Below are 21869 nucleotides of genomic sequence, written 5' to 3' on the forward strand. Positions count from 1 at the left end.
AGATACCACACCTCTTGCTCTCTCCATCTCTATTTTGTTCTGTTCTTTTTTTGTTCTGTTTTTCCTTGGTGAAACACAAACATGTTCCCTACATTCAAGCCAAATTAGAGCACTTGTTCCAGCCCCCTGTAAACTGAGGAGGTTCTGTGTTGCCCCCAGGCTGGCTGGATCCTACCAAGCCCTGGATGGAGGCTGTGCTGCAGAAGCCCTGGTGGATTTCACTGGAGCAGTGGCAGAATCCATTAATTTGGAAGAGGGCAAATATGGTGAGGTTATTTCTGAGCAGATGAAGCTGTTTGAAGACTTGATGAAAGTGCATAAAAGAGGAGGGTTCATCAGCTGCTCCATTTCGGTGAGTACAGAGAGCTGGATTTTAATGAAAATACTCTGAAAGAAATACCATTATTAGGATATTGAGTATGTTCTTCCTTGGCATGTTTGGAAAAGCTTTGCATGGAGAAATCCAGCAAGTGCTTCCAGCTACAGGAGACACTAAATACAATCACAACTGCTTGTGCTGCCACTTCACTGCGTGTCTGAAATTCTTTTTTCTGAATGGTTACAGTTGTGAATTGACCTGAGGTAAATCCACCCTAATTCACACAGCAGATAGCAGCATTCAACTACTTTATTTCTTAGAGAAATCTCTTTAGAGAAAACAATTCTGGCGCAGAGCTGCTGAGACCTCTTGACTTTGGTTGTGCCAGTGCAGCCCAGGGTAACAGTGGAGCTGAGCTGAAGGGCTGAGCTCACCTGGTTATTTAGGTAATGCTATTTGATATTGAATATATGTGATATAGTCAATATATTGAATAATCTCCCCACTGGCAGTAACCTGCAGAACTTGCCTGTGCGGGCTCATGTGGGGCTCAGGTATCTCAGTGCCCACATGAGGAGCCGTGAAGTTCCTGCAGTCAGCAGGAAGGGGATGGTTTCTGAGGAAGATTTACCCCTCTCAAGTCCTATGCTAGAAGATGGTTGAATAACAGCTCCCAGAGGCTGCTCTGTGCTTCACAAAGCACCCATGGCCCAGCCCCTGGCCACAGGAGGCAAACCATTGACAGCTGGACTGAACTCCCCTAAGTCTGCAATGTCAGACCCTGGCTGGATAGTCTGAAATCCTCACCTTTTCCACAGCTCTTATCACATCTGAAGGGCTAACAAACTGCAATGGCACCTGAATATTTCCTTAAAAATTGCTTTAAAATGACTTTTTAAATCATTTATCATGAACCACTAATCCAGCAGCCCACAGAAAAGGAATCATTTTCTAGGAGCTGAGGGTTGGCATCTAAGTGCATTTCAGCGTTTCCCCCCATGGCCCCTGCTTCAGTTTAAGGCCTTAGTTGAGGCTGATCTTAGTTAAATCACTTAAATATTTTGCTTTCATTTCCCTCTCTGTGAATGAAGATGATTTCATTCAGAAATTCTTGCTAGTATGAAGAGAGCTGTGGAATTGTCAAGAACAGCAGAAAATCAGCTGGTTTTGGGGGTTCCTGAGATTGTTGCCTGTTGATGTGGCCCTGGCCATGCACTGTCCTGCATCAGGACCAAAGAGGAACACTGGTGTGGCCTCAGCTCTCTTCACAGAAAGCAGGAGGCACAAGCTTTCCCAAATCCACATGGGATTTTTCCACATTCCCAAATCCACACAAGATTTTCCTGGGAAGGCAGTGAGAAGCATGGAGAGGGGAAGAGAAAACAAATCTTATCTCTATTCTGTGCTCCTGTTGCGGAATGTGTTAGTAAGATTGTTCACCTGGAGGGATTTGTCAGTTGGATTCTACTGAGGATTGTTTTCATTCCTTGGTCAATTGGCTCAAAGCTGTGTCCTGGCTGTCTCAGACAGTCATGGGTTTTTCTTTAGTATCTCTTTAATATAATATAGTAACTCTTTAGTATAGTTATAATATAGTATTAAGTAATATAGTATAGTTTTAATAAAGCAATTGTTCAGCCTTCTGAATCAATGCCAATCATTCCTCACATCAGGGGCACCTGAATTTGATACACCTGGTACCTTCTGGGACACAAACTTTACCCTGAGATAGAACCCAGACTGTCCTTTCCAGCAACATCAGGAAACAGCTCAGAAACAAAAGCTTCAAGGTCTTTGGGTTTTGTTTTACCTTTTTTTTCATAAGGCCTGAATTTTTATTTGCAAGAATTCCATCTGATTTGCTCAGAGCAGACTGCCTGGTGTGAATTGTTGCTGCAGACATTGTTTCCAGAATGATGGGCTGCTCCCAAATGCTAGAGCAGTTCTATTTGTTAACAAGAATTTACTGAGGTGATTGACCAGGACACAAGGAGCTGTATTTTAAAGAGCAATTAATCAGGCAGTTGAAGTGCTTCCACTAATTCCTGGCATTATGTTTCTGCCTTCCAAATTAAACACAAATGCTTCTAAACATTGATTGCAGAGAGGCCATTCCTAAGTTTGCCTGCATTTGTCACTTTTTGATGTAATATGCACCCAGTGGAGCTTGCTAGGTGTAGAATATTTAATACTCAAGTGGCTTCATTGCTGCCTTACAAACATGTCATCATTTGCCTTGGATTACAGAATGGCCTTGAGCATCACCATTTGGAAATCTGAACAGACAGGAGATGCTTCAATAGCTCATTTGAATAAAGAAATAAGTATCTTCAGAATGAGGTGGGAAAGGCCAGCAGTGAGAAAAGCCTGGGGGGTGATAAAGGCAGCAGGAGAAGTTACAGACTCCCGTGCTGTCAAGGACTCTTTGTTTGCTTTTAGTTGTGAAAAATGCCAGTGAAAGTGTTACACAGGAGGGAGCCCAGAGCCAGGGGATGTCAGCCAGGCTGGGGGAACACTTGAGCTGATTCTCTGGGAGCTGCTGTCAGAGAGAGGCACAGAGGCCTTGGTGACACTCTCACAGTTGCCAGCCCATCTGTCAGCTCCAATTTGACAGGGATTTCTCCTTCCTCCCTTTTTTTTTTTTTTTTTTAATGTGATTTCTTACCTTTGGGGCTAAGCACTGCTGTATCAGTGCAACATTTGCCTTAGGACGAAGATCTTGTCTGTCTAGGCCAGTTAAATTTTGAAATGGGTAAAATTATCAGAGGAAATACTATGGCGTTTCCCACTTATGGTAAGTCCTTATTTATATTTAAATATTCATATATTTATACTAATATATGAATGTGCAATTATAAAAACATATTTATATTTAAATATTTGCATTAGTAACACCAAGAGACCACACCTCTTTCTCTCTCCGTCCCAGCCACGGCTTGATTGAGCATTAATTAAGTAATTACAAGTTTACACACAAGGACCTGCACTGAGTCAAATCTTCCTTCCTTGATATCCAAGGGAATGAGTGTTTCCAGGCCCTGTGGGTGATAGATGAGAGAGACTCAAGTGTGGCTTGGCTGGATTCAGTGAGGGTGAGGAGAATCTGGATCCAGCACCATCAAAACACCTCCAACAGCTTTGTATGGTGCTGCTTTTCTGGGTTTAGATCAGGAGATTTGGATGCATTGAATGAAATTGTGCTATTTTTCAGAGCTTGACTACTTTTGTTTACTCTTAGATCAGCATCTGATCAGGCCTAGGTCATCAAACAGGACAGCCTAGGGTTAGTTTAGGGACAGCCTGATCACTGCTGGAAACTGGGATTCTTATGTGGAGTTTATGATGAGCAAACCCAGTTCCTAAAGCACCCTACAGATCTTCCCTTTACCACATAGAAGAGCCCTGCCAGGAGTGAGTGAGGTACAGGACACAAATGCCTTGGAAGCCTTTTTACTTGTGCCTATGCTCTCCCATCTTTACCCACTGCCAGTAGTTCCTCCTTTTAATTTATTCCAACACAAGAACAAGCATTAGATCACCAAATAAATTCATGAGTGCCCAGGTGAGGACACCCCAGACAGTCTGGGCACAGCCATCAGTGTGCAGAAGAGCCATTTGGTAGAGATGCTAAGATTTTAGGAGGGCTGATTTTCCATCAGCCTTGTCTGTAACTCTGAGGCCAGGAGGAGACAGACTGGCTGCAGCAGGCAGGATTCCCCTGTGCCCTGGGATTGCCTGGCACTGGGATTGTCTGGCACTAACAATACCACACTAGTGAGCCCCTAGTTCTGATTCCTAGTGGTGTTATTATGCACACTAAGATCACTCAGGAAGAGAATGAAAAACAATTTTGTTTTTGTTCTTCCCCTTGAACATGGATCTGTCAGGTTCTCAGCACAACAGGCCCCCAGCCAGGTAATAATTGACATAGAGTCCATGTATTTCAGAAGGCTGATAATTTTTTTATTAAGAAACCCATACTTTTTATACCCTAATTCGCTACAGGTGGACCCAATTGGTCCTTTAGTTAAAACACCATCACCATTGGCTAATTAAGAAACCACCCTTTGTTAAACAAATCTCCATAACACATTCCACATGTGCACAACACCGGGTGCAGCAAGTGAAGATAAGAATTGTTTCTCATTCTTTTCTCTGATCTTCTCCCAGCCCTTCCCAGAATGATGCCTGGCAAAGTTATCTGTTTCTCCCTGTGGCCAGAGAGCTGCTGGCACATCAGGTTCCTCAGAGATGTAAATTCATTTTGTTTAATTGTCATTTTCCATGCCCCAGGAGTCCCCTGGGCGGCCCAGCGAGGCAGAGACAGCGATGGGGCTGATTGTGGGCCATGCCTACTCCGTGACTGCCATCAGGAAGCTGCGCCTCGGGGAGAGAATGGTGCTCTCCTTCAAGGCAGAAAAGCTGTTCGTGATCAGGCTGAGGAACCCCTGGGGCAAGAAAGAGTGGCACGGTGCTTGGAGTGACAGGTAAGAGCTGCAAATCCAGTGTCCAAGGGTGAAGCTGTGCTGGGGCACTGCAATTTGTGGGACACACTCCTGCTCAGAGATGGTTGGACCCCTTTGCCACCTCTGCCCATTTTCCTCTGAGAAAATGAGCGTGTCCTGGAGGAGTCTGGACCTTATTTATTGTCCTGGCTCCCTCGACCTTATTTACTGTTTACATCATTCTTCTGGCCCACTGGAACATGGGAACAAAAAATAGCTCAGGAATCAAGAACACAAGGATCATTCCCAGCTTCACTACTGAGCTTGTCTGTGACTCAGTTTCTCACCTGTCATTTCCAGCTGCTGGGGATGGTAAAAGTCTTGTAGATTATTTAAGTGACTGGTGAAAAATGCTGTAAAAGTGCCATATTTGTGATTTTTTTTTCTAATTAATTTTCTTGTGGGCCATGGGCTTAGCAGGTATCGCCACAGCAAGAGAAATTGTTGCTGGAGGGGATGTTTCCCATCATGGGTGATTTATACATGAAAAATACGTGACAGTTCAGCACTGGGAACACCAGCTAGCATTTTGTATTTAACATTGCAGTGTTCTTAACAGCAGTATATTAATTTCTTATAATCTGTGTTTTAGCTAGCAAAACTCTACTACTTTCAGCAAGATTGGTCTGGGTGAAATGCAGAGAATGCACAACAGAGCTGCTGTGTCTTATTTAGCTGAAGCCCTTAGGGTTCTCCAGTAGCCTGGCACAGCTGCCACTCATGCCAGCACTGAGCACTCTGATGGTGGCCCATCGCTTTGGTCTAGCAGAATTAAATTGACAATTTCCAAACAGGTTAAGAAAATGCCTATTAGGGTAAGCAGCCTCCCTTTCCTCCTTCCAGCCTCCTGCAGCTTTAGCCTCTGGGTGCTTTTGGAGGGGCAGGGGGGAGTTGTGGCTCTGTTTGTCTGGTGTAGCCCATCAGAAACAGGGTCTGGTTTGGGTTTCAGCAGGAGGCAGCTGGAGCAGGTGCCTGAAGGGTCTGTGCACTGGAATATCCCTCTGCACACTGGACACTGTGCTCAGGCTCCAGCAGTTTCTGCCCAAAGGCCCCCGGGGAAATCTCAGACCTGAGGCCTCTTTTATTAAGGTGATTAAAAGACAAAGAGAATACTCTGGTCTAAGTGAAGCATTCAATAAGCTCCCGAGGAGGAAAACCAGGTTTCATTTGAGGGGCCTTCAGGGAATGGAGTCAATCTCCTGTGACCTTGGAAACCAGCTGTTTAAGTGTTTAAGAGTTCTAATGGAGGGTGTGACAAAGGAAATCAATAAAGTTCTGCTCTAGTTGAGCCTATTTCCTATTAATCTCTTTCTTCTTTAGTAGCTTTCAAATCAATTAATGTTTTAAAACCCCTCCTGAAAGCCTCACACTTCCATCAATATCATCTGCCCTTTCAGTACTCTGATATTCTTTTTAAAGCCACAAAGCAGGAGAAATTTTTTTGCTTCAATTTTTTAAAGATGAGAGGTTTTATTTTATTGATCATCTTTATTGTTGATTTTTTTTCCTTTTTTTTATTATTTCATTTTAGTTCCGAAGAGTGGAAGAAAGTCAGCGATTCTGAGCGCAAGAATTTGGGGCTCACTGTTGAGAATGATGGAGAGTTCTGGTGAGTGGGAGTGATGAGAAGGGTTTGGAGACACTGGCTACACTGAGGAACTGTCATTAATCTGTCATTTAACAGCTTCAAAAACAGATGGGTAAAGTTATCCCAAGGTCTGTTTCTTTCAAACTCCCAAGGGATGACAGGGAAGAATAATAAAAATGGATTTTAAACTAGTAGAACAGAATTAGTAGCTCTCAGAATCTCTTGCCTATATTTAGAATAATCTCTCAGAAACCAGGAGGGCATGTGCTGGTTTACATGACACAATGCCCAACATTGAACACTGTTTAGATCAGTTAAATTTTGAAATGGGCAAAAATATCTGAGGAAGTACCATGAGCATTTCACACCCTGTTTATTGAGTACTATGCCTGTCTGTAGATCAGCAATGGCTGAGGCATCTAAAAATAGAGTTGCATCCAGTGAATTTTGATATTTTTTGTTGTTCTCCAAGTGTTCATTCTCTATCCAATGTCTAGAGCTCTATTAATTTTGACCTTGCTTAAAGCTTAGATCCTTAGCCCAGCAGGTCCTTCAGGAGATGATCAATATTGCATCAAGTGAGCTGGCAGGGCTCACAGTGAAAATCATTCTGTTGGCTTTGTCAGGGACTGGCAGCTGCAGGGTTTGGCTCTGGGCCATGAATTAGCCAGGCCATGATGGTAATTCAAGGAACCAAGCTGGTTTTCAGCTGCTCTGCAGTCCAGCCCCTTCCTTTAGCAGGCACAGGCAAGATGGGGTTAAAGAAAAGCTCTGTCCAGAGGGCAGAGGTTGGAGTTGTGCTCAGAGACAGATGAAAGGACTGTAATAGTGAGGACTGGATCCTGCTTTAATTGCAGGTGATCTCTCTGGCCTTTGCAAAATGTGTTATCAAATCAAGGGAGGTTCAAGCAGTCCTTCAGGCTTAGGAGATGCAACAGGACAGATCCTGATCTGACCAAACACACTGAGTGATGCTGCTCTGAATTAAAACTCTGTGATTGTGGTTTCACAAGTATTTCCACATGGAAAGCTTTCCAGTGAATCAGTTTGTCCTCTGGACAGCTGAGCAATGCCTCCTCTTCAAATTACTGGAAGATTTTGTGTTTTGTTTTGGCTCTGTGCGTGAATATCACTGTTTACTTTTAAACAAACCATTTCTTCCCTGGTGTTGCCTGGAGCAGGATGACGTTTGAGGACTGGTGTAAGAATTTCACAGATGTGGACATCTGCAGGACTGTGAACACCTCCTGCTTCAGCCTCCACAAGACCTGGGAGAAGGAAATGATGTATGGGGCTTGGGCAAAGCATTCGGAGCCCCTGCTGAACCGATCTGGGGGCTGCTTTGATAACAGAGACACCTTCCTGCAGAACCCCCAGGTGGGAACCCCTGTGTTTTGTGGGGTATTTGATAACACAGACCTTCCTGCAGAACCCCCAGGTGGGAAGTTTTGTGAGGTATTGAAGTGTACCCACTTTAACTGGGGCTCCTGAAGTACCCACCCTGTTTAGGAGTTGGCAGTGACTACAAAACAAAAAATCTCATTGTCCTGAGGGTGTGCTGTGTGCTGCATGTTTTGGTGCAATTTCTCAGAAGGGTTTATGTATTTATTTAGGACTGATCATGCTTGGGGCTGGTGAGTCACACACACAACAGAATTACTGATGTCCTGCCTGGACTTCTTTCATTTTCCCAGTCATAGAAAGGCAGCAAGTCTGATTTTCTAATGAGAGAACCCACTTAACCCCCTTAAACTCAGCTCAGGGATTTGATCCACTGTATTTAGTTAGTATCGTTTGGCATTACTGTGAGATTCTGGAAGTACCTGATCTCTTCCCCAAGCTCACCCTCTCATCAGCATTATGGAATTTTCCTTGTCTCAACCTACCTGGTCATTTCAAGCTATTCAGTTGATCTACTCATCCATGCCTACTCCCTTTCCCACCTTCCTGCCCTTCTCTCTCCCAGCACATGCAAATTCAGACCTATAACTTCTGTTACTCTCTGTGGGGTCTGGGCACTCATTCTGGTAGTTACTACTTTGAGAATGGATCTTTCTGTCCAGATTAATTAAGATAGTTTTGTATCTGCTTCTGTGCACTTGCAGGGGAGGTTTCTGCCTGCAGCCTGTTTCAGAGCAGGATGCTGCAGCAGTGCAGCCTCTGCTGCTCACATCAGGTCTCAGCTTCCCAGCTCATCCTGCAGTTCCTCACTGCTCTGCCTTCTGTCAGTGCCTCATTTCCAGGGGGTGATGGAATTCAGGTGTAACTCTGTGATATTCTGGATGTGTTCCAAGAGCTTGTCTGGTCTCATTTGTAAGTGTTTAGCTGTCACAGAGAACAGAATGCACAGTTCCTGCTGAGTGCAATGCCTGATGCAGTGGAAGGCCTCTGTATTCCAGTGTTATCTCTGGGCCAGGTGATTAAAAGGGTCTTAGCAGCAGTGCAGGAACACATTTCTGTTATCTTAGGCTACTGTGACACACCCCACCATAATCTAGAGATAAACCTCACAGGAGGCCTCAGTGCCAGGAGAAGAGAGAGATTATCTGGGCAGAGAGGGACTGTGCCACTTCCATTCCCTTTGATAAGGCAATTTCAGCCAAGTATTTGTGTATTCTTCAGTCACCTACTGACTTCTATATCATTACTCACTGGGACAGCTGAGGTGCCATCAGAAGAAGGTCACAGCTGCAGAGCTGTCACCATACCAGGAGAACTTTCCTGGTTCCACTTGTTGCCCTTCCACCCCTCCATGGCCTTGAGGCACCCTGGGCTGCCTGGGGGGGGTAACCTGTGTATGGCTCAGGGATTAAAATGTGCCTTACTGGGTATTGCTGCATTTTATATCTCACTTTCTAGGTTCTCTTACAACCCCTGGGACTCTCCCAGGCCCTGTGCTTTCTCTGCTGCAGTAAGTGATGTAAAACACAAATCAGAGCTTGGGAGGGGGCCTTGCTCAGCAGAGCTCCAAGGCAGAGGGATGTGGATGGTTCTGCAGCCAAGGCAATCTCAATAAAATAAAAATGCAGTAATACAAAACAACCCTGCCAGAGTCAGAGCAGCCCCATCCAGGGGGGCTCAGCCCTCCTGCAGTGCCAGCTGTGGCTCTGCTGCAGCAGGGATCCTGCACAAGGGGGGAGTTTTCCTCTGCAGCTCCAGGGCTGCTGCAGATGGGCCTGGGCTCCCTCTGGCCATGCAGGGCAGCAGAAAGCTGCTCCTCTGGCAATGCAGGGGGCAAAGGCTGCTGTGCTGGGCCAGGCTCAGATTGGATCCAGGTAGGAATGCTTGGCTCCTCCCCTGGGCGGAGCATCTCCCCATGGGATGCTGGGATTGGATCAGCCCTGCAGGGACACTCAGTGGCCATGGACAGCAGAGATCTCCTGGAGGGAGGGTTGGCTGGGGGAGAGAGAAAGGAAAAACTGCCCATGGACAGCAGAGAACTGCCCCAGCTCTGACAGATGGTGATAGAACACACATCCCTATTTCCAACCTCAGATAACATATTTCCTTGGTGATGGCTTTACCCTCAGCCTCCTGAGGGTAGAATTCCAACAGCTCTTCTCTCTCCTGTCTCCTCCCAGTACCTCTTTGATGTGAAGAAGGCCCAGGACAAAGTGCTGGTGTCCTTACAGCAGGAGGATCGCCGCAAGTACAAGAAAGAAGGCAAAGGAGACAACATCACCATTGGCTTTGAAATCCTCAAGGTGGGCAGCCAGCTGTGCTCCTGGTGCAGAGCTTGTTCCGTTTGCTCAGTCCTGCTTCTCCCTGACTGTGAGATCTTTGGCAGCTAGAGATCTATCTCTAGATAGATAAATCTAGATAATCAGTGATCTGTTCATCCATTCCTACTCACTTTCCCACCTTCCTGAGCTTCTCTCTCCTAGCATATGCAAAATCAGACCTATAACTTCTGTTATTGTCTGTGAGATCTGGGCACTCACTCTGGTAGTTACTACTTTGAAAATGGATCTTTCACATAATATACCAGGATTATCCTGGCGTCTGGCGCTGTGCTCAAATTCTGTGTGGGCACTGCACTCAGGCCATGGAAACTCAACTGATTTTAGTTCAGCTCAAACTCTGTTTGAATAAATTTCATTTATTTGAGATAAATAAATTTTGCACCTTGCAAAATAATTTTAAGTGGTTTTCCTACCCCAAAACTTTCTAGAGAAAGGCAAAATGATATTAATACTTGAAATATGGAGGATTTTTCTCCTTCTTCTGCCTCCATTTCACCAGCAAATACAGCCAGGAGAATAAGGTTGAAAAGTCTGCAGTTTTTCTGTTGCCACTTAGAAAAAAAGTCTTTTCAAAAGCTGGGCTGGTGAGCAGGAAATTAATATATGGGAAAAGGAACCACAGGTTCTCAAAAGGTAATTTAATTGCACTCTCAAGGCAGATTGAGTAAAATGAAAACACTCGAACTCAGAGGAGGGAAGCAAAGAAACAGCAATTTTTCTGCTCTTTCACTGAGGATTGGGGTAATCCTGTCATCTGTTGCTACAGCTCCTGGGACTACATTAAATCTATGGCCCTACCCTTAAAAAAAGTCAATTTTTAACAGTTGGTTAGATCTGCTGACATCTGCATCACACCTACTCATTTGCCAATCACCTGTTAACCACATATATTGAAAAGTGTTGTTGCAGAAAGAATAATTTCCCTTGTTCTTCCCTGTAATTTGGAAAGGCTTGAAAAAGAAAACCACACCTTCCTAAAAGCTTTAGTACTCTATTTTTATTTCTAATCAATAATTTTTCTATTTTAGATATATTCTTACACACCAGGCTCATTAGCATGACTAAAGGCCTTGGGAAGAGAGCTGACAGTAAAGAATGAAGAGCTGCCTTTGCTCCAGAGCTGCTTGAGAGAGAGGTTTAGATTTAAACTCTGCTTTGGCAATATCAGTACTCTGGGGAGGATGTTAAGAGTTAAGCACAACTTCAAGGCTTAGAAGAAAACATACATGGTTATTCTGTGGCTTTTGTATTCAGAAAAGGGCAAGGAAAATCCAGCTGTGTGCATCTGGATTGGGAGCCTGCTGTGAAAGGCTAGAGAAAGGAGGCAGAGGGGTCTTGTCATAGTTGAGATGGTCACAATACAAAGCAACACTCCATTTTCAGAAGGCTTCAAACTGGTTTTTTTTTTATAGCCTGCATGCTTTTTATACATTCTAACAAACTCATCAGTTTACACTTTACTCATTGGTTGTGATGGTGTTCACAGGGGTCTCAGGTTGAGGGAAGAGATGAGGATCTGACTCCATGCTTCAGAAGGCTTGATTTATTATTTTACTATATATATTATATTAAAATTATACTAAAAGAATAGAAGAAAGGATTTCATCAGAAGGCTGGCTAAGAATAGAAAAAAAAGAAGGAATGATAACAAAGGCTCTGTCTTGAACAGGGAGTCTGAGCCAGCTGACTGTGATTGGCCATTAATTAGAGCCAATCACAGATGCACCTCTTGCATTCCACAGCAGCAGATAATCATTGTTTGCATTTTGTGCCTGAGGCCTCTCAGTTTCTCAGGAGTAAAAAATCCTAAGGAAAGGGTTTTCATGAAAAGATGTCTGGGACAATTGGTCAGGAAAGACAAAGAAAATGCTCATTGCAATAGGCAGTTGCAGGTTTCTCTTATTTATCCTTCTATCTTTCTTGGTTTCTATGTCAACAACCTTGGTAGAAAATTCTTTCAGGGATGAGCATGTATTCTCTTATCAAACATGGATCCTCTTATCAAACTTCTCTCTGGCTCACAAAAGTCACTGTAAAACCTCTTCCACGGGATCTCAGCCTTGTGTGAGCAGGTGCAGTCCTTGGGCTGTGTGTCCATCTCTGGAAGCATTCAAAGCTCTTTAGTAACGTCACATCATCTCTTTTAGTGGGCTCTGTCTTTGCCAGCCCCAGACTTTCACCTGCCACAGCTTAACTGGATGAGAAAGCACTTCCCAAAGGATTTGCCTTGTTGGGTGAAAAGCTGTGTGGTGCTCAGGGAGAGCCCTGCCCTTAGCCCTGCTGTCCCTAACCCCTCTCCTGCTGCAGGTGGAGGACAACAGGAGGTACAGGCTGCACAAGCTGACGGTGCAGGAGAGAGTGGCCACGTCTCCCTACTCCAACACTCGCAGCGTGTTCCTGAGGAGGACCCTGCAGCAAGGCCGCTACGTCCTGGTCCCCACCACCTACATCCCAGGTGTCCCCACTAAATTCATCCTCAGGCTCTACACAGATGTGCCCTCAAAACTCAGGTGGGTGCCACTCACAGCTGCAGGAGATCCTCCTTAGCTGCAGCTCCATGGAAGGGCTTGCCAGATTGTCCTGCAACTCACTGGCTCCAGAACTTAGCCCTGGAGACAACAGGAGCAACTCTGAGGGTATCGAGGTTTGTACATTGTTAAAAATAGGTTAGAAACTGTTGTAAAATAGTTGATAGATCGTTAAGCATGTGCTGTTAGTGTGGTTGTTATATTATAAAAGGGGTTAAAGGCTAGTTGTAAGAAATACAGTACTCAAGGTACCATAACACAGCTCAGTAAAGTGCACCACGAGCCAGCCTGGACAGAGCTGTAATGGGCCAATCAAGCACCTTTAAACCTTCATGCGAATGAAGGATCCAGAAAGAAACCAATCCAAAGGGACAAAACACAGGATAAAAAGGAGCTTCTGACCCACTGAATCTGTGCTGCTCCATCTGGAACATCAGGGCCATTGCTACAGGCCTTGCAGCATCCTCAATGGGAATGCTCCTGCTCGGCCCAGGCCCCCTTGCTTTAGGCCTTTCTTTTTCTTACAATAAATGCTGAAATCACTTTAGCACCAGGAGCCTGCTCTCGTTTTTATCATACACGGTCAGGAAATGTTTAGTTAGGGACATCTTGGGTGATTCACTTTGAGTCTTTTGGCTTTTTATAGTTCAGTTCTTGCAGTGGCCCCCAGTTCTATGTCAGGACCCTGAGCACTGGTGCTTGTGGCTACAGTGATACTTGTTGTTTCTGTGGCCATCTCCTCTGAAAGCAGTGGCTGCTGCAAGAGTAGAACCAGTGCTTCATGAATCAGGCCCACTGTATTTACTTCTTGATTTGATAGTGTTTTCCACTATTTAAAATTGGGGTTTTTTTTCACCACTTTTGCTTCCACACAAAAGATAACACAAATTTGTTTTATTTTGCTTTGCTCTCTTTTTATTTCTTACATCTGTCATTTCTGCACCACAGAATTCAAAAACGGCAGATAAGGAAAAACTACAAATCTCTAAAAATTCCAGATTTCCACAACCATTGATTGTTTGCTTGACATTCTTTGCTTAGGTTGCTTTTTCCATGATTTTTCAGGGAGCTGAAGGAAGATAGGCCTAAAATGACGTGTTGGAGTCTTCTTTGTGGCTACCCACGCAGAGTCACCCAAATCAAAGTCCATTCTGCAGAGGGTTTGCAGAAACAGGACAGATCAGGAGGTAAGTGGAAAGTAGAAAGAGAGTGTGGAGAGTAGGATTGGATTTTCAGTCCTCTAAAGATGATTTGGGTTGACAGGTAAGCAATCAGAAATTACCCAGACTGAGGATTCATGGGATTTGTTTTTTCCATCTTGCTGTAAAACCTACTCCAGTGGAAAGATCAGATGAATATGGGGATGCACAACAGCAAGTTATGGGCAGGTCCATAGCTGGTCAGGATGGGCAGGAGTAGCCTGATCCTCCTGAGGAGCTAATTGTGGGGATTAGTAAGGTTCTTCTGTCAGGGCTGTGTGTTTTCTAAATGAAAAATATCCGGGAGGCAGCTGAATGGCACAGACTTCATGCAATGTGTTACATTTACCTCGTTAGAGTGCTTCAGGGAGGACTTTGTGGTTTTCAAACAATCATTTTCAGCTGGGTAAAGTAGAACAGGGGTTAAATGCTTTATACATGACTGTGTGTCTGTCAGGGAAGTGTCCTGAAGGATACCAAAATGGCTTTATAGCACCTGATGTTGAGTTAATCAGCAAACTTGCCCAGTTGTCATTAGCTTTTTCATTTTCTACTCCTGCTCTGATAGCCTTCATTTTTCACAGCTCAGTGCTGGTTGTTATTAGAGCCCTGTTCCAGGCCAGAGGAAATTTATTTTATTTTTATTCTAAATGTTTATTGGAAAGCTCCTCCTTGATGCTGTCTTTGATCCATTGCTCTGTCTGGAGAGGCTAATGGATGGTTTGCTGTTGTCAGGAATAGTGGATGAATCCAGACTCAGTCCTGGATGCTCCTTGTGGAAGTACCTCTCTCCAAGTCAGCGTGTTCTGAAGTGGATCCAGCTGTCTGTGAGCCAGGCACAGTGGCAGGTCTGCAGGATGATGGGGAAACTCTGTGCTAGAGGATTTTCTGTCACTCATTGCCCAGCCTGGTTTTAAAATGGCTCTCACTACTGTCTGTCAGGCCTTTTCTCTGAGTTTCTCTTTGAGAACACATCACCTTTTGCACTTTTAAGTCTTCCTGCTGACATTCCACGTTGGGTTTGCACATTGAATTGTTTTTCACCACTTGGAATATGAACTGAGTGTTGAGATCTGTGGTGTGTGACAGCCCTGGAAGCAGAGACTCTTTAGTGGGAGCTGCCTTGGGAGCAGCCTGAGAAGCAGAGATTCACCTGCAAGGGGCCAAACAACCTGCTGTGATTGCCAGGGCAGTGCTTGTGTCTCAGCACTGTTCCTGCTCTTTGGGCCATGCCCTTTTCCAGTGGCTGAGGCTGTCAGAGCTCCCCAGGTTCTGGGAAGAGCAGCAGAGGAGTGGCAATGCAGCTGGCAATGCTCCCTCAGGAGTGTTTTCCTGAAAGCCTTTTGCTTTGGTACAGTGCTGCAGGGTGTGGGTGTTATATCCTCAGAACAGTTCTCAAACACCCAAAAATTAAGCCTTAGAGTACTGATCACAGATTTCCTGAAGCCTTAGAAATTCCATTGCTGTTCAGGTGTTTCTGGCTTTTACAGATTCCAACCTTTTCCATTGCACTGCTCTTTTGCACAGCTTTCCATAGCAGCAGCATGGCCAGGGCTGAGGTGGGAGAGCTGTTATGGGGTTCAGGGCAGGGCTGGAGCCATTTGAGAGCCCCAGAGCTGAACCCAGCCCTCCTTCCTCTGCCAGAGCTGTTTCCTGAGCAGCAGCTTCAATTTCACTCCCACCTCATGGCCAATACCAGGACATTGCTTTTCCACTCTAGCAGACCTTGGTGTTTTTTCTTTGTCCTGTAAATAAACCAGGCACAGAACTGGGCCATCCATAGCTGAGAACATCTGATCCCCCATGTGCTCTCCCACTGCTTGCTTTTGTTGTGGAATTGGAGCCAGTTTTCCTACAACAACTGACCCATCCAGCACTGCCATCATGGGGTCAGAACATTTTGGAGCATGGCTACAGGAACATTTTGTGTCCCCCTTCTACCTCCCTCTGTGAGGTCTTGCTGAGAATTTGAATGTTTCCTTCAGATATTTTCTTTCATTTTCCCTTCACTTTGCCAGTCCCCTCATTAACTGCTCCCTCATCCAGCAGATGTGCCTGTCACCTCTTTAGCTCTGTGCCCTTTTCTCACCCCTCCTTATGCTCTCTGTCTCCTAATTACTGTTAATGATTGGGTGTTGCTCTGCTCTTTGCCCTCTGACAAAGCTGTCAACACCATTGGGTAACAGGCAAGACCCTGTTTTATCCAGATCCATTTTCCAAATTGCTTTGCAAAGAGGGCAGCTTTTCCACCCCTGGCACACAGCCTGGTGCCACCCCATGCCCCAGAGCTGAATTCACAGCTCAGTGACACAGAAGGCAATTGCCCATCAGAAAAGCCAATATCCTGCTACCTGCCATGGAGCTGTGAGGGGTTGTCAGGGAAACAGCTCTGGCCAGGTGTAACCACAGAGCAACATATGGAAAACTCCGTGTCTGCCTTGGATGCAGCTGTTATGGGGTTTGTTCATGTTGGTACCTGGTCATGTTGGTAAATGAGTGATGAGTTTGAGGGAAATCATCTGGCTATGGTCTGTTAAAAAGCTGAAGTTGCCTAAAATTGTGCTGCCTTCTGGCTGCAATGGTATTTTCAAGTAGGTGGTGAAAAGAAGTGTGTTAGAAACTCTCACAAGCCTTACAGATATCCTGGGTTTATTTAAAATCTGTTATCTAAGAAGTTGCAAGGTGTGGAAAAAAATTCTATCATTAACAGAAATGGACAGAGTTATGTTGAAATAAAAACATGATATTGCCTTTGTTTAATTAAAAATTAATTAGAAATGGAATGGCCCATTCTATTTGAATGTTCTTGGTGTTTCCAAAATGCATCTTGCTCCTCATTGTAAAGGAAAGAGAATATCAAATAAGAAAGAAAAAAAAGCTCAGTGTCTAAACAAGGCAATTTTAGAATGTTGAACAATCACAGGGGGTCATATATGAGGGTTAGATTGGATATTAGGGAGAAATTGTCCCCTGTGAGGGTGGCAGGCCTGGCACAGGGTGCCCAGAGCAGCTGTGGCTGCCTCTGGATCCCTGGAAATGTTCAAGGCCAGGCTGGATGGGGCTTGGAGCAGCCTGGGACAGTGGAAGATGTCCTTGCCCATGGCAGAGGTGGAACTGGGGTTTTAAGGGTTTTAAGGTCCCTCCCAACCCAAACCATTCCATGCTTCTGTGTTTTCACCTGGACAGGGAGCAGTGGCTGTGATGTGCTCTGGTGCCCTGTCCTGTGGTGCTGCCAGGCACAGGAGGGGATTGTCTCTGCTGGGTTTCTGGGCAGCTCTCAGCTGCCATTCTGTGTGCCCAGAGCTGTGCTGCTGATTGTGTTCCAGGGGCAGATCCCTACGTGCTCATCAAGTGTGAGAACCAGAGCCGGCGCTCCCCGGTGCAGCACGACACCACCAGCCCCGTGTTCAACACCCAGGTGATCTTCTACAGGAAGGACATCGACAGTCCTGTCACCATCGAGGTGAGACAGCCCCAGGGCAGGGAGGGCAGCACAGCAGCAGCCCTGGGCTTCACTGGGCCAGCTGTTCTTTGTGTGACCCAGGAGAGAAGAGTGAGAGCCTCTGCTCCCCTTGCTGGGCTCTGCCTGGAGCTCTGCTGCTCCACAAGCGCCAGCTGATGGCACTTGGGGATCACAAGGAATGTTTCATTCCAAGGAATGTTTCATTCCAATGTATATTTCTTTCCAAGGAATGTTTAATTCCAAGGCTTTGAAGGAATTTACAGAATTCCTTTTGCCCTGTGTGGTACCTGATAAAAACAGAGACACAAAAAAGCCAAGTGCTGTCCAGACTCAGTATTGGAAACAAACCCAAAGCTAAGGATGCTATTAAGAAGTTTTCTACCCTGAGTTCTAGACCTGTGAGAACTGGACCTCACTGTTTACCTCAGCACTAGCTGGAGAAATAGAGCTTGGTATTGAGATGGTGCAGTCCAGGAAAACTTAGTCTTCAGCCTAGTCTGTGGGCCAGGCTCTAAAACTCTAGCACTGAGGAGGTGCAGAGGTGAGCACAGACAGGCAGAGCGGCTCAGACAGGCTACTATGGGGAGGTTTTACTGCTGATGAGCTAAAAAAGGTCATTTTTATTCCTCTCCTAGGCAGGCTCTGACCTAGAAAGCAAAACGCTGCATTTCTCTCCTTATTTGCATAGTCTATGTAAATGAGCATGCAAATCCAGACTCTCCCTCATGCTCTCTAGACAACTAGCTAAATTTAGACACACACTTTTCCAAGGGGTTATCGGGGGTGACCCTTCCCGGCGGAGTGTGACAGCCGCGTTCCTTGTGTCCCCTCGCCACCAGGTGTGGAACAGCAACCTCCTGAGGGACCAGCTCCTGGGACAGGCGGTGCTGGCAGCGTCCCCCGGCGAGCCCCGCCTGCAGCAGCGGCTGAAGCTGCGGGGCAGGGGCGGCGGGGAAGCGGCCGAGGTGCCGGGGCACATCAGCGTCACCGTGCTCTGCAGCGATGACCTCGGCGAGCTCTGAGCGCCGCGCAGCCACGCGGAGCTGCTGTCACCGCTGGGCAGCGCGGGGAGCGCATCAGCATAATCGCTTTAAAGGGGGGAAAGAAAAGCCCTCCGTTGGGAAAGGGGGAATGCATATTCATACATATCTATGATACAGCTCATGCAGTAGGAGAGCGTCGCAGTAGGATACACGCAGACATTGGAACTGCAAGGGAAGAAGAAGAAGGGTGGTTTATTTCTCAACTCTAACATTTATAGACTTTCAAAAGTGCCACTTCTCCAATGACACTGGACAAACCAACAGTCCATCAGATTTCTCCTCCACCAGACAGGAATGTAAAAACAAGAATTATTTACATAAAAGTGCGTGAGAAACTCCATTACAAGAATGTAAACATCAGAAGGATTAGAAGAAGTTAGAAGAACAGGGTGACAGGAGAGGGGCCAAATGGAATACTGAGGTAAGCTTGTGAGGATGGGAGCATCCTTGAGGATGCAGGCAGGAATGGCTGCAGCTCCTTCAGGCACCCACCAGCAGCTTGGGGACTGGCAAATACAAGGAGGATTTGTGGGGATTTTTTTTCCATATCCTTCCCATAGAAGGATATATATTTCTTGATGAATTTCACTACAGATTAGGTGTTTCTGTTCCTTGGTGAAAATGTCACTACTTGAGGAGCTCAGTCATAGCTCATGGCCTTAAGACCAGTCTTGCCAGGACAACACTAAAATAGAGGGGCAGATCTTACAGTGCCTGTTTGAACACCACAGCAAATACCAACTTTGTCCACCCAAAGGCTCTCAGATTGACTTTGTGATTGTTCTCTTCTCCACCTTGAGCTGATGACTCACAGTTTGTTATTTCTATCCAAAGGCACCTCACAGTTCAGCTGGGGCTTTGCTCAGAGCACAGATTCAGTAATGGGAGCCTCTTTACTTTGTTTAAGCCACATAATGCTAAAAATGGGATAACAGCCCTCTTGTTTTGGTGGGTGTAGCACCAGCCCAAAAGAGGAGAAAATGAGCTCATGAGAAAGGTGGGTTTGTAAAAGCAGGGTGCTGTTCCCTGGCACTTGTCAGGTCTCACTCTCAAAATTCTGCAGTCATCTCTTGCTGGCACGCTGATGTTTGCTGGAGTTTCACGGGGGTACCAGGGAGGACGGGCGTTATTTCACATTTCCCTCACAGCAGGGGCCAGGTGCCAGCCCTGGGCAGGGTTCCCTCAGCAGCTGTCTGGGGTGGGCACGCTGGGCAGTGACCCTGGCAGTGCACGGGGCTCTGTGCCACACACTCAGAAATGGATTTTACACAGCTGCACGTTCTGGGTGGGAAAGTGAAGCTGAGGGACCATTCTGCCTTTTAACAGCCAGGAAATTTGGATTTCTAAGCTGAAGGACCATTCTGCCTTTTCACAGCCAGGAAATTCGGATTTCTATGTGCCTTGTAGCCACTTCAGCCACACTGTGCGATTTTTACAGTTTATGAAATGGCCCTTGACAGAGCTAATGTTTTCACAAAAGGTCTCCTCAGGGCTGCAAAAGGATCATTGCTGTGGTAGGAAAATGCTTTCTTTGATGTGCCAGAGATGGTCTGTGGGGCTGTGAATGATGCTGCAGTGCCATCAGCTTGCATGTACCAAGGACCAAAACCCAGCTATTTTCAGACAGTTTGGGCTCAGGCCCTTTGTCACAGTAGAGATCTTGTCAGAGGTGTGAACTACAGGCCCCACAGGCAGGTGACATTCTCTGTGAGCTCATGGCTTCAGGGCTGCTGACTCCAGAAATGTTTGTAAGCTGAGATTTCTCTCTTTAAAAGCATAAAAAAGCATAAAGCATAACTGTCTCATGCAGACCAGAGCTTGGATGAGGGGAACTGCAAATGTCAGGGCTGCCCTAGTCCTGCACTGAGAGCTGCTTGCTTTGCTTTTCCTCACACTGTGCTCCAGGCTGTGGGAGCTGCTTCCTGCAGTGTTCCCTATGGGATGGAGACCATTCCCAGGGCATAGCTTGCCCAAAGATCAGTGTTTAGCCTGGAAAACGTACCACACTGGGATGGCACCAGGGGTTTGTGCCTCCCTGCCCCACGATTTGACTGAGGAAGCTCCTGCCCCCACTGAGGGCACAAAGCCAGCTCAGCCCCAAGCTGGAGGGCAGTCCCTTGGCTCTTTCCTTGCAGCCACAGAGCCCTGGCCCCAATGCCAGCACCAGCAGCCTGTGCCAGGCTCTGTCCAGGGCTGTCCCCAGCACCAGTGGGACACAGGGAGTGTGACCAGCAGTTGTCAGGCATGTACAATCTGGCAAAGTGGGAATTCAGGGTGGGGGGCACAGACAGGGTGACTTCTAGGCCTTGATCACTGTGCCAGCTCCAGAGATTGCCCCAGTTTGTCCCTGTGGCATGGGGACAGGCACTGCTGGCCAGTGCTGCCCTGAGGGACTGGCAGGGCTGGGAGCTGCAGGAGGCTCAGCAGGATGCCTGCACCTCTGCAGTGATTATTTTTGGGAACTGCTTGGTTTTCCCATCAGGAGGAGCTGATCCAGCCTGGGAACACAGCTGGCTCTGCTGGTTTACAGATGCTTCTGCCTTCCCAGGTGAAGCCAGGCAAGGGCAGGCTGACAGGGGCTTGTGCTGCTGCCTGCTTTTAACATTGGTACTTAAAATTGTTCATTTTGTAACAATATCAGCATGTGGGAAAATATCTTGGGGTTGGTTTTTTGGGAGGGGAGAAGGGCTGCATTTATGTACACACTCGAACCACCTCAAAAATAAAAACAGGTGGGAAAGGGTGTAAAATATTTCATTGCAACATTTTGTAACTTTTCAATACGAAGTGACCTAAATAAAATTTTACAAAAAAATTCAATTTTAGTGATTTCTGCGCCTGCTGCGGCCGCGAGAGGGCGCTCGGTGTCCACCCACACAGGTGTGACCACGGCCAGGTACCGACACCTGACCGCGGTGGGTACAATACACCCGGATAAAAACAGTGTTTAATTTATATAGTTGTCCTATGCATGCTATTATAGCTCTCTACACACTGTGTAAAAGGTATAGAAGCACCTGTGAGTGAATATAAAAATTTTATATATAATATATACATATATGAATATAAAAATTTTATGTATTTATATATATGTACATATATACATTTATACATAAATGCACACACTATTTATATGCATACACCCCTATATATGTGTATATGCAGCTATATATTATATATATATAATATATATATACACAAATATATATATTATATATATGTATATATGGATACATGTTTTTTATATATATATATATATATATATATGTATGGAGCATAATATCAGGAACTACAGTTCAGGAGAGTTATGGGGGGGTTTGTGCATAGGGGACAATATAAGGTACAAGGTAAATGTATGTCCATAGTTCTGTAACACACTATCTATACATATAATTATATAAAAACATTATATATATATAGTGTATATAATAATATGTATATTCTATAAATATTTATACATATAATAATTATAAACATTTAT

At 45.6% G+C, this 21869-nt stretch overlaps 1 protein-coding gene across 1 annotated transcript in view; it reads left to right on the plus strand.

Moving 5' to 3' along the window:
• Nucleotides 1–21254, plus strand: part of LOC102060740 (calpain-5) — a 59276-nt gene extending 38022 nt beyond the window's left edge. Inside the window, exons 6-14 of the mRNA XM_005484559.4 lie at nucleotides 160–352; nucleotides 4613–4806; nucleotides 6356–6433; nucleotides 7594–7789; nucleotides 9994–10116; nucleotides 12463–12665; nucleotides 13749–13870; nucleotides 17209–17345; nucleotides 18185–21254. Coding sequence (XP_005484616.2) covers nucleotides 160–352; nucleotides 4613–4806; nucleotides 6356–6433; nucleotides 7594–7789; nucleotides 9994–10116; nucleotides 12463–12665; nucleotides 13749–13870; nucleotides 17209–17345; nucleotides 18185–18367 — 1429 coding nt within the window. The 3' untranslated portion in view covers nucleotides 18368–21254. The remainder of the gene's footprint in view (nucleotides 1–159; nucleotides 353–4612; nucleotides 4807–6355; nucleotides 6434–7593; nucleotides 7790–9993; nucleotides 10117–12462; nucleotides 12666–13748; nucleotides 13871–17208; nucleotides 17346–18184) is intronic.
• Nucleotides 21255–21869: the final 615 nt, after the last annotated feature.

The sequence above is a fragment of the Zonotrichia albicollis genome, chromosome 14, assembly GCF_047830755.1.
Source record: "Zonotrichia albicollis isolate bZonAlb1 chromosome 14, bZonAlb1.hap1, whole genome shotgun sequence".
NCBI lineage: Eukaryota > Metazoa > Chordata > Aves > Passeriformes > Passerellidae > Zonotrichia > Zonotrichia albicollis.